This window comes from Primulina eburnea, chromosome 8, assembly GCF_022965805.1.
Source record: "Primulina eburnea isolate SZY01 chromosome 8, ASM2296580v1, whole genome shotgun sequence".
Classification (NCBI taxonomy): Eukaryota; Viridiplantae; Streptophyta; class Magnoliopsida; order Lamiales; family Gesneriaceae; genus Primulina; species Primulina eburnea.
This window is the reverse complement of record NC_133108.1, coordinates 22,421,294-22,433,687: the sequence shown is the minus strand read 5'-3', so window position 1 is coordinate 22,433,687 and position 12,394 is coordinate 22,421,294. Positions and strand designations below refer to the sequence as shown.

Below are 12,394 nucleotides of genomic sequence, written 5' to 3'. Positions count from 1 at the left end.
CTTATTCTTATTTCCACTTCTCCTTGATCGATCAAACCCTTCCTCTCTCAAGTTTCTTTCCTTCAATTCTTCACTCCAAATTTAAGGATCATAGCATATTTCTTAGTTGTTCCTACCTAAATCTTCAAACTTCAAGGTAAGAACTTACTATTCTTGGAGTTTATAAGGGTTTGGTGTATTGAGGGTTAAGTTGGGTTCATGATTCATTGGATATTGGAGATGATTTATGATTGTGATTGTGATTATTGTTGTAGGATTCATTCAAACTCATCATAGCCATCATAGTGCTTGTGGAGTGTAAGTAGAAGCTTTTCCTTCTAATGCCTACATGATATATATATATATATATATATATATATATATATATATATATATATATATATATATATATATATATGTATATAAGCCATGTTTATTGATGTCTAGCTCCTTCCATTGTTAGATTATTGATGTATGTATTGTTATTTGTTCATTGAGCCAAGAATATCATTGAATTCATTGATAAGGAGCTAGTACTATATTGTTGCTTACCAAGTGTTTGCTAAAATGTTCCAATGAAGTTTCCTATGATTAAAGCCAAGGAATGATAGTAATTCATGCATGTCATTGGCCAATCACATGATTCTAAAGTATCTCTCACAATATTGATATTTATATCAAAGAGATACTTGCCACAGGTCACAGGTCATAGGTCACAGTACTGTCATTTCCTTTCTTTAATTCATGATATTATACCCTTTACATTAATTGGAGATTTATGATTCATTCTTTACCGCCATTGCCACAGCCATGACCTAAGCCAAGCTATGTATATGTAATTGCTATGTACAACTTTTTACTTACTGAGATTATTCTCATTCCAGTTATGTCATGTGATGCAGGTGATAAAAAGGACTGAAATGGATTGTTCAAGGCGGGGGAAGTCATATAAGAGGCCAAGGGAAAGACTTTCGAACATGTTTTTTTTTTATTGGGGAGGAGTGAACATATATAAAGTTTTAAAAACATCATGTATTTGGTTGAATGTGTTGGCTTGTAGTTATGTGTTGGAGGATATTTTGTGAATGTTCATATATATTAGTATAGATTATGTTTATGATGTAAAGGATATATTGTTCTTTCCCTTTTAAATGATAAGGCTTCCGCATAAGGTAATTAGTTAATGTTATTGTCATGGGAGTGGGTTGTTTCAATTGGTATCAGAGCGAAAGTTCTTGGACCGTATATGGCTTCTTCTACCTAGGACAATCGGTATGTTTTCGATCCTGCATCTATTGATTTTAACATTGAGAGTTGATTATATTCCATTGTTATTGATGTATTTTCTTCATATCTATGTTAAAGTGAGCTTACGTGTAGGAAATGCCTCCTAAACGAAAGGTTACTTAAGGGGATGATTGGACCCCTACTACTGATAGGACTACCAACGTTGTAGATGAATTCAGTAAATTAATACAAGAACAGGCGAAAGTTCATGGTGAACAAATTCAACAGTTGTTGAGCCTGCATACCTCAACCCAAGGTCATGGTCAAGGAAGAGGACAGGGTAGAGTGGAAAGCAACGAAGGTAGTTCATATGATGTATTCAGGCGAATGAACCCTCCCGAGTTTGTTGGTGGTGCCGATCCACTCGTAGCTCTTGAATGGGTTAAATCCTTAGAGGCTATATTCGATTATCTGAAGTTCACTGATCGAGATAGAGTGAGCTGTTCTGTGTTTATGCCAGTGAAAGCTGCTCGCATCTGGTGGGAAGCTACCAAAGTGACTGTCAATGTTCGCGAGTTAAAATGGGAAGAGTTCAAAGAGTTATTTTATGCCAAGTACTTTTCAAGAGAAATTAAAGCGAAGGAGGTCAAAGAATTTCTTGAGTTGAGGCAAGACTCCTTGTCTGTTGCTGAATATACATTGAAATTTGAAGAAGGATGCGTGTTTGTTCCATTTATTGCTGAAAATGATAAAGACAAAGGAGAACACTTCCTTCGTGGGCTGAAACCATAAATTCGAAGGGATGTTCATATGGCCAAGGTGATCACTTATCAAGACATTGTTGAAAGAGCCTTACCTGCCGAGCACGATGAACAAGAAATTGAAAAGGAGCGGCAATTAAGAAGGCAAGCTTTTCAAGCGAGAGGGCAAGGGTCAAGTACTAGTGCTCGAGGTGGTCACAAAGAAAAAGGCAAAATGGAACAACACAATAAACCTTTTGCGACTTCTTCAGAGATGGCGACCATTATGTCCTAAATGTGGCAAGCCACATAAAGGGGAATGTCTAGTGGGAAGTGGCCGATGTTATAGATGTAAAGAAATGGGGCATACAGCACAGAAATGTCCTCTCTCCTCTGATAAAAGAAAAGTTCGAGGCAGAATCTTTACGATAACAAAAGAAGGAGCCAATCCTGATTCTTCAGTCATATCAGGTAATATTCTAATATCTGGCAAGGAAGCACTTACATTGATTGATACTGGTGCAACTCATTCCTTTATGTCTGAAGTATTCATGCATTCCTTATCTCGTGAGCCTACTATCATGCCTTTACAATTCAATATTATGTTGCCTTCTGGTGATGAGATTTGTCCTACAAGTATTCTTAAGGCATGTCCAGTACAGATAGGTTCGAGATTGTTGTATGCTGATTTTATTGTAATTCCAATGGTTGCTTTCGATGTTATTTTGGGTATGGATTGGTTATACGCTTATCATGCTGTGATCAACTGTGTGGAAAAGACCGTGAGGTTTGTAACTGATGGTCATGAGGGTGATGAATTTATTGGGCTAGGTTCCTCGTTAAGTATTTCCCTTATTTCTTATCTCCAAGCTACGAAATTATTGAATAAGGGTTGTACTTGTTTTCTTGCCTTAGTATCAGATGTGAATAGGGACAGTAATGTGAAATTACAGAATATTGAAGTGGTTCAGGAATATCCTGACGTATTTGCTGATGATGTGCCTGGGTTACCTCCTGATCGAGAGGTAGAATTTGTTATTGAATTGAGTTCAGGTACAGCTCCAATTTCTAAAGCTCCATACAGAATGGCTCCAACTGAAATGAAAGAATTGAAGAATCAATTGCAGGAGCTATTAGATAAAGGGTTTAACCATTTTAGTTTCTCCCCATGGGGAGCTCCGGTTTTGTTCGTGAAAAAGAAAGAAGGATCGTTGAGGTTATGCATTGATTATCGTGAACTCAACAAGGTAACTATTAAAAATAAATATCCTTTACCTCGGATCGACGATCTTTTTGATCGATTTCAAGGGGCCACTGTATTTTCAAAAATCGATCTTCGATCCGGATATCATCAACTGAAAGTGAGAACGGAGGACATACCCAAGACTACTTTTAGAACGAGGTATGGCCATTATGAATTTTTGTTGATGTCGTTTGGATTAACTAATGCTCCTTCAGTGTTTATGGATTTGATGAATCGTGTCTTTAAGCCGTATTTGGATGCTTTTGTGATTGTATTTATTGACGACATTTTAATATTAAAAGACACAAGAACTGCATAGGGAGCATTTGAGGATCGTATTAAAGACATTGAGAGAGAAGCAATTATATGCGAAGTTAAAGAAATGTGAGTTTTGGTTAGAGCAAGTGGCGTTTTTGGGCCACATCGTGTCAAAAGAAGGAATAGCAGTCGATCCGTCCAAGATTGAATCTATTAAGCAATGGTCTATTCCAAAGACAGTTTCAGAGGTACGAAGTTTCCTTGGCTTGGCAGGGTATTACAGACAATTCATAGCAGACTTCTCGAAAATAGCATTGCCATTGACAAGTTTGACACGGAAAAATACCAAGTTTGAATGGACCATTGAATGCCAACAAGCTTTCCAAACCTTGAAAGATAAGTTAACTTCTGCCCCTGTATTAGTACTTCCCTGTGGCACTGAGGATTTTGTTGTGTATACAGATGCTTCAAAACAGGGATTAGGTGCGGTGTTGATGCAACGTGGGAAAGTAATCGCTTATGCTTCTCGTCAGCTAAAAGAATACGAGAAGAATTATCACACGCATGATTTGGAGTTGGCAGCTGTAGTATTCGCCTTGAAGATATGGCGGCATTATTTATATGGTGAGAAGTGTGAAATTTTTACAGATCATAAAAGTTTGAGTTATCTGTTTTCGCAGAAAGAATTGAATATGAGGCAGCGGAGGTGGTTGGAACTGGTAAAAGACTATGATTGCACTATTAGCTATCATCCTGGAAATGCTAATGTCGTTGCAGATTCTTTAAGCCGTAAATCCAGTTTTCTATTGGGTTCAATGATTCAGAAACCGTTATTACTCGATTTGCAAAGGAACGAAATAACTCTGGCATCTCCAGGTACATTAGATCAGTTATCTGCACTAGTTCTTCGCTCTACTTTGATTGATCGTATTCTAAAGGAGCAACAATTGGATATTCAATTATTAGAGTTGAAGAATAAAAATGATTTAACAGGAGTTTCTGAATTCGGTTTGAAACATGATGGTTTATTGACCTTTCGAGGTAGAATTTGTGTTCCTAGGGGTGATGACATTCGGAAAGATATACTTATTGAAGCTCATACAGCGCCTTATTCAATTCATCCTGGCAGTACCAAAATGTATCATGATCTTCGACGTTTTTATTGGTGGCCAGGTATGAAGAAATATATCATGTTATTTATTTCTGAATGTCTAACCTGTCAGCAGGTTAAGATTGAACATCAAAGACCTGCTGGAACTTTGCAATCTCTCCCAATACCTCAGTGGAAATGGGAGCATATCACCATGGATTTCGTAACAGGACTTCCAAGAACACCAAAGGGTTACAACTCCATCTGGGTGATTGTTCACAGGTTAACTAAGTCGGCTCATTTTCTTCCGGTCAAAATGACGTTTACAATGAACCAGTATGCTGAAGTCTATGTAGCTGAGATTGTAAGACTTCACGGAATCTCTGTATCAATTGTATCTGATCGTGACCCGAGGATTACTTCTGAATTCTGGAAAAGTTTGCATAGAGCCTTGGGCACAAAGTTGGCTTTTAGCACAGCATATCATCCTCAAAGTGATGGGCAGTCAGAGAGGGTGATTCAAATTCTTGAAGATATTTACGAGCCTGCACGATTGATTTCACGTGAAGTTGGGATTCTAAGTTGCCTTTGGTGGAATTCACGTATAATAACAGCTACCAGTCTTCAATCGGCATGGCACCCTACGAGGCTTTATATGGAAGAAAGTGCCGATCTCCATTGTACTGGGAAGAGGTAGGTGAAAGGAAGATGTTGGGCCCAGAATTGGTTCAACAAACAGCAGATGTTGTGGCATTGATCCAAGAAAGAATGAAGACCGCTCAGTCTAGACAGAAAAGTTACGCTGATGTACGACGACGGCCATTGGCATTCGAGGTTGGTGATCACGTGTTTATTAAAATAGCTCCTCTCAAGGGAGTTATGCGATTTGGCAAGAAAGGTAAACTAAGTCCTCGATACATTGGGCCGTTTGAAATTCTTGACAAGATTGGAGACCGAGCCTATCGTCTTGCATTGCCACCAGACTTGGATCGAATGCACAATGTCTTTCATGTGTCTATGCTACGCAAATATCTTCCCAATCCATCTCATGTTCTTCGACATGAATCATTAGATCTTTAACCTAACCTAAGCTACGAAGAAGTACCGATTCAAATTCTTGATCGCAAGGTAAAAGTATTAAGAAACAAAGAGATTGGTATAGTAAAAGTTTTATGGCAGTACCATATGATTGAAGAGGCGACTTGGGAACCCAAGGAAGAAATGAAACATCGTTATCCCAATTTATTCAACGGTAAGCAAATTTCGGGGACGAAATTTTTATAAGGAGGGGAGATTATAATAGCCCAACCTCTTATTATGTTAATCCTTATGGTTTATTATTGTTATGATCATGTTTTATGCTTTACTGGTTGAGATTATGTTGAATGGTTACTGGTTATGGATATCTTTATTGAAATGGTTATTGTTTTGGTATTATATTCATAGTTGGTGATGATTATGGAAATGAATGGGTAGAATAGAAAGTTTACTTGATCCAAATAGAAAATGGAAGTGCAGAAATGGTATGACCAACGTGGCAGTAGTTGTGGTTTTTAGTATAATGTTTTGTATATTGATCCAATTGATGTGAGGCCACTTTCATTAGAAAGATAAGATATAAGGCTATAACTTTCTTATTTTGAGTTTTGTTTAAATCCTTAGAGAAGACGAGCCAAAAGCAGCCCGAAGTGTGTCGTGTGTTTCGTTGTTCCTGCACTGACAGATGTTGGGAGAATTGGCATAACGTTTTACTCAGACGTCCAAATGACCTGAAATTTGGGGAGATGCAAGAAAACACATAGGGATACAACTTTCATGTTGACCACTTTTGCAAATTCGGAAGTTAAAACTGAGGTTTGGGCAGAAAGAGGCGCGCCACCGCGCCAGAACTCGCGCCATGGCGCGCGAGGTATTGATTTTTGGGTTTTTGGCAGCAAGGGGCGCGCATATGCGCCCACCAGTCTGTATAAAAATTAAAAACCCGTTTTTAGGCAATAAAAGGTTTATATATTGCCTTGGATAGGGCTTATTCTTATTTCCACTTCTCCTTGATCGATCAAACCCTTCCTCTCTCAAGTTTCTTCCCTTCAATTCTACACACGAAATTTAAGGATCATAGCATATTTCTTAATTGTTCCTACCTAATTCTTCAAACTTCAAGGTAAGAACTTACTATTCTTGGAGTTTATAAGGGTTTGGAGTATTGATTGTTAAAGTGGGTTCATGATTCATTGGATTATTGGAGATGATTTATGATTGTGATTGTGATTATTGTTGTAGGATTCATTCAAACTCATCATCGCCGTCATAGTGATTGTGGAGTGTAAGTAGAAGCTTTTCCTTCTAATGCTCACATGATATATATGTATATAAGCCATGTTTATTGATGTCTAGCTCCTTCCATTGTTAGATTATTGATGTATGTATTGTTATTTGTTCATTGAGCCAAGAATATCATTGAATTCATTGATAAGAGCTAGTACTCTATTGTTGCTTACCAAGTGTTTGCTAAAATGTCCCAATGAAGTTTCCTATGATTAAAGCCAAGGAATGATAGTAATTCATGCATGTCATTGGCCAATCACATGATTCTAAAGTATCTCTCACAGTATTGATATTTATATCAAAGAGATACTTGCCACAGGTCACAGGTCACAGGTCACAGTACTGTCATTTGCTTCCTTTAATTCATGATATTATACCCTTTACATTAATTGGAGATTTATGATTCATTCTTTACCGCCATTGCCACAGCCATGACCTAAGCCAAGCTATGTATATGTAATTGCTATGTACAGCTTCTTACTTACTGAGATTATTCTCATTCCAGTTATGTCATGTGATGCAGGTGATAAAAAGGACTGAAATGGATTGTTCAAGGCGGGGGAAGTCATATAAGAGGCCAAGGGAAAGACTTTCAAACATGTTTTTTTTTATTGGGGATGAGTGAACATATATAAACTTTTAAAAACATCATGTATTTGGTTGAATGTGTTGGCTTGTAGTTATGTGTTGGAGGATATTTTGTGAATGTTCATATATATTAGTATAGATTATGTTTATGATGTAAAGGATATATTGTTCTTTCCCTTTTAAATGATAAGGCTTCCGTATATGGTAATTAGTTAATGTTATTGTCATGGGAGTGGGTTGTTTCACATAATCTCAACAGAAAATTTATTACATGCTATTTTATTACAGGGCTCCAAGGAACAAACATTTTCACTATGATTTTCAGTTCAGTTATGCACGTATTATAATCGCTCATGATATGTTATTTTCACATTGTGCCTCATGACTTGATATTTTTACTCCCATGAAATTTTTACTATATTTACTCGTTATTTACGATATATGCATGTTGAATCTTTAGACTCACTAGACTTGATTGTTGTAGGTACTGATGATGTCAGGGACCGAGGGCGGGGACCAGTGAGCTAGCTTGGGTCGGCAGTAGTGGAACCCGAGGACCTCATTTTTTAGCATTTGTTATTTTCCGAACTCAGTTTTTATCTGTTGATGAATTATTTTAAATTGATACTTTGCAAACATTGAATTCTTCCGCTGCTATTTTGAATATTAAACTTTATTTATCAGTTTATCTTATGAATGAGACACTTTAATTATTTAAAAAGAAAATTTTTAAATTTTTCCGCAAATTTTCAAACACGAATTTAAGGGCCTTTACATTTTAACTCCAATATGGGTGGTTCGTCTTTTTTCTCATATTTTGCCTCATATTCTTTTTCTGATCCTGGTAACGGGTGATACCTAATAAAATCATCAAGATCAATTTCAATATTTTCTTTAACAGTATCTATTGAACAAATATCTAATTGGTCACGAGTACTCCCTTCTTGAATGTTTTCTTCCACAAGAGTTTCAATAAGATTTTCATCTTCACTTTCATCTCCTTTGTCATGTGGTTGCTTACAAAATTAAAAACATTGAGCTTCAAGGTCATGTTACCAAATGACAACTTCATTATTCCATTCCTGCAATTTATAAGTGCATTAGAAGTTTCTGAAAATGGACGACCCAGAATTACAGGAATTGCATTACAAGCTTCGATAGGTTGTGTATCTAAAACTATGAAATCGACAGGATATACAAAGTTATCAACTTGGACCAATACGTCCTCTACCATACCTCTTGGCACTTTAACAGATCTATCAGCAAGTAAAAGTGTTACCGAAGTAGGTTTTAACTCGCCTAGATTGAGTTGTTGATAAACTGAATATGGAAGTAAATTCACCCTAGCTCCAAGGTCAAGCAATGCTTTTTAAATTTTTCGTTCTCCAATAATACAAGAAATAGTAGGACAGCCTGGGTCTTTGTATTTAAAAGTATTATTATTTTGAATTATTGCACTTACTTGTTCGGCTAAAAATGCTTTCTTTTTCACATTCAATTTTCTTTTCACAGCGCACAAGTCTTTCAAAAATTTGGCATATGATGGTACCTGCTTTATTGCATCTAATAAAGGAATATAAACTTTTACTTGTTTAAAAATATCATATATATCAGAATTCAAATTTGATTTTTTTGTAATTTTCAATGCATGAGGGAATGGTGGTGACACTGTCTGTTGAACCTCCTCTTTGCAAGTTATGAGTTCCACTTCCTTACCCTTTGAAGTTGATTTATAATCATCTTCACAAGGTTCAAGAATGGATTTTTCCACAACCTTACCACTTCGAAGGGTAATAACAGATTTTACCTGATACATCGGTTGAGTTCCAGAAGTTCCAGTTTGTGAATGATGATCCTTGGGATTAGGCAGGGGTTGTGAAGGAAATTTACTTTTTTCATGAACATTAAGTGCAGATGCAAATTTAGCAAGAGTATCTTTCAAATCTGTCATGGTTTGAGCAGTTTGAGTATTGATAGACTCTTGCTTTGCAATGAAAGAATTCAATAAATCTTCCAAATTCCTTTTAGGTGGAGGAACATAAGGTGCATAATTTTGAAAATTTTGTTGATTTTGAAAATGTGGTTGCGGAAATTGTGCAGCATTATCATTCCTCCAACTAAAATTTGGATGATTTCGCCAACCTGGATTGTAATTTTGAGAAAATGGTTCAAAATTTTGCCTTTTGAAATTGTTCAAAACATTGGCTTGTTCATGGAGACATTCTTTAAAAGAGGGCAAAGTGGGACAATCTTTTGTAAAATGATCACTTGTATCACAGATGTGACACACAATTTCTTGAACATATTTTAATTGACCATTCTTTTTCAATTCAAGTGCCTCAACTTTTCTTGCCAAAGAGGTAAATCTAGCTTAAAGATCATGTTCATCTTTGAGAGTGTACATACCTCCACCAGATGTAGGAGATTGAATCTTGTTTGATGGTTCGATTGTACCTATAGTGTCCCAATTTTGAGCATTTTCAGCTAATGAATCGAGATACTCAATTGCCTCGTTTGGATCTTTATCTTCAAATGTTCCATTACACATAAATTCAACCATTTGCCTATCTTTAGGTGTTAACCCTTCATAAAATTGAGAAACAACTCTCCAAATTTCAAAACCATGATGAGGACAAAGATTAAGCAATTCTTTATATCTATCCCAACACTGATAAAAAGTTTCTCCTTGTTTTTGAGTGAAAGTGATGATTTGCCTTTTGAAAGAATTTGTTCTATGAGATGAAAAAACTTTTTCAAAAATTGTTGTTGCAATTCATCCTAAGTTCGAATGGATCCTGATCTAAGATTTTGTAGCCAAGTTTTAGCTTTATCTTTTAAAGAAAAAGGAAAAAGCTTAAGTCGAATGGTGTTCATGCTACAATTTAGATCATTATATGTGTTGCACACTTCTTCAAACTCTCGTAAATGCATGTATGGATTTTCAGAATCTAAGCCATGAAAGTTGGGTAAAAGTTGGATAATACCAGGCTTAAAATTGAAATGAGATGCATCAGGGGGAAAAAATAGATATGAAGGTGCACTAGTACGTGTAGGATTCATGTGATCTCTAAGTGTTCTTCGTCTATCATGATCATGTTGAGATTGAATTTCATCTTCATTTTCTTGGATGGGTTCTTCCGCCATGTTTTGTAAAAATAAAGGGTTATTTCGAATGAGTCGACCGCTAAGTGTACGTGACCAAATGCTCATGAAAATGCAAATGCAAAAGAATAAAAACACACAAAAGCAATAAAAATTCAAATAAAGAAAAATAAACTATAAAGGAAATTAAATAGACTTGAAATTAAATTATACTTCCCCGGCAACGGCGCCAAAAACTTGTTGCGACTCTGATTGTTGCACTCCCAAGAGCAGGTTGTCCACAAGTAGTATAATTCGGTGAGTCCGATATCGTATCCACAGGGAAGCTAAGGTAATTACAAATCCACTGCAATGTCTTTTTGTTTTGTTTTTGTTTTTGTTTCTTTTTAATTTTAATTGTTTGAATCTTTAATGGGTAAATTTTAATTGTTCAAATTTCAATTTAAGTAGTTGAGATTAAAGGATCCACTCTTGGTATTTTAATAAAGTTAACATTAACGAACAATATTGAAATCCACTTAATAAAATGGTTCCAACATATTAAATAATCATATTTATATTATGTTATATGTTATTATCTTATAAGTATATAATATATACTAAAACTTATAAATGTGGTCAAGTATGTATTGTGCTATATATATTTGTAAACACTAAATCAAGGTTCCCACTTTAAATGGTTGGTAAAACCAAACTAACATTTAAATGGTACCAAGAAATTAATTTTATGATATATTCATATATAATAAATCAAGGCATCCACTTTAAATGGTTGGTAATACCAAACTAACATTTAAATGCTTCCAAAAATGTAATATTATAATATATTCATATATAATAAATCAAGGCATCCACTTTAAATGGTTGGTAATACCAAACTAACATTTAAATGGTTCCAAGAATTTAGTGTAACATATAGCAACAATAAATCAAAACTCCCACTTATAAGTAGGGTATAAAAATACTTAAAGAAATAAATATAACATAAACAATAAATAATGATTAAAATAATATAAAACATAGATTCTTACCTTTTAGTAACCTTATTATCATGCCAAGAGTTTCACCTTTTCATCTCAACTTTAGGAAGTTAGCTATTCATTATTCAAGGTGTAAAACTTTGAATATGAAATTATCATGCTAATTATATTTAAATGAAGAAATAAAGGAAAAATATAGAGAGAAATATTATGAACTCAAAGGTTTGTTCATAGAATGAGAGATATCTCAATACATTACAATGCACCCCTATTTATAGCCAAATTTGGGGAGACAACCACAAATAAAATATTATTTTTTACACATAAGTTTTCATTGGTGTTCCAAGATATTATATTATATTACACATCACTTTTGAAAATCTTCTTCTCCGAATTTGCTTCTTCACATAAAAAGAAACATGTGGATAATTGAGTTGTCTAGTTGTGGTAATTTTTTCAAACCATTTGACCAAGTAATTTGAGAGATATCGTCAAAATACTAGAGCATGGTAAAACTGCCACTCCTTTCGTAACTTTATTTTTTGCTTAATTTGATCCCAATTGTGAGAGGATTTTTATCTCATGCTTGCCATCAATATTGTAGATATTAACATTAACTTTCTACAGGTCCAAGAATCATCTTAATCCCATTTGTAATGCCAAGTTTATTCTTATTTTATCGAACCTGTAAAAAATAGTAAAAACTTGTAATTACACAACAACTTATATTTTATACAATTTATTATTAAACATATAATATTTAAACATTTAATTAAAAAAACTATATATTTATATTATAAAACATTTAATTAATGTACAATTTTTATGTTTATCAGTCTGGTATGGTTTGGTCCAGGGAAGG

General features: G+C 34.9%; 2 protein-coding genes across 2 annotated transcripts; both read left to right on the top strand.

Moving 5' to 3' along the window:
• The first annotated feature begins 1,362 nt into the window (after positions 1–1,362).
• On the top strand, positions 1,363–1,998 carry LOC140839091 (uncharacterized). The gene is made up of 2 exons (XM_073205724.1): positions 1,363–1,380; positions 1,465–1,998. The coding sequence occupies exons 1-2, from the start codon at positions 1,363–1,365 to the stop codon at positions 1,996–1,998; spliced, it is 552 nt and encodes a 183-aa protein (XP_073061825.1).
• A 307-nt stretch (positions 1,999–2,305) lies between these two features.
• LOC140839089 (uncharacterized) lies at positions 2,306–5,617 on the top strand. Its single transcript, XM_073205723.1, has 6 exons — positions 2,306–2,777; positions 2,862–2,971; positions 3,492–4,031; positions 4,149–4,620; positions 4,768–4,819; positions 5,152–5,617. The coding sequence occupies exons 1-6, from the start codon at positions 2,306–2,308 to the stop codon at positions 5,615–5,617; spliced, it is 2,112 nt and encodes a 703-aa protein (XP_073061824.1).
• The last annotated feature ends 6,777 nt before the right edge of the window (positions 5,618–12,394 follow it).

Excerpts from the sequence above, each read along its gene's own strand:
- LOC140839089 (XM_073205723.1), top strand. The coding sequence starts at position 2,306 with ATGGGGCATACAGCACAGAAATGTCCTCTCTCCTCTGATAAAAGAAAA. Across the intron at positions 2,778-2,861 it reads TGATGAATTTATTGGGCTAG|TATCAGATGTGAATAGGGAC; the intron begins GTTCCTCGTTAA and ends TTCTTGCCTTAG. Across the intron at positions 2,972-3,491 it reads GGTTACCTCCTGATCGAGAG|ACACAAGAACTGCATAGGGA; the intron begins GTAGAATTTGTT and ends TAATATTAAAAG.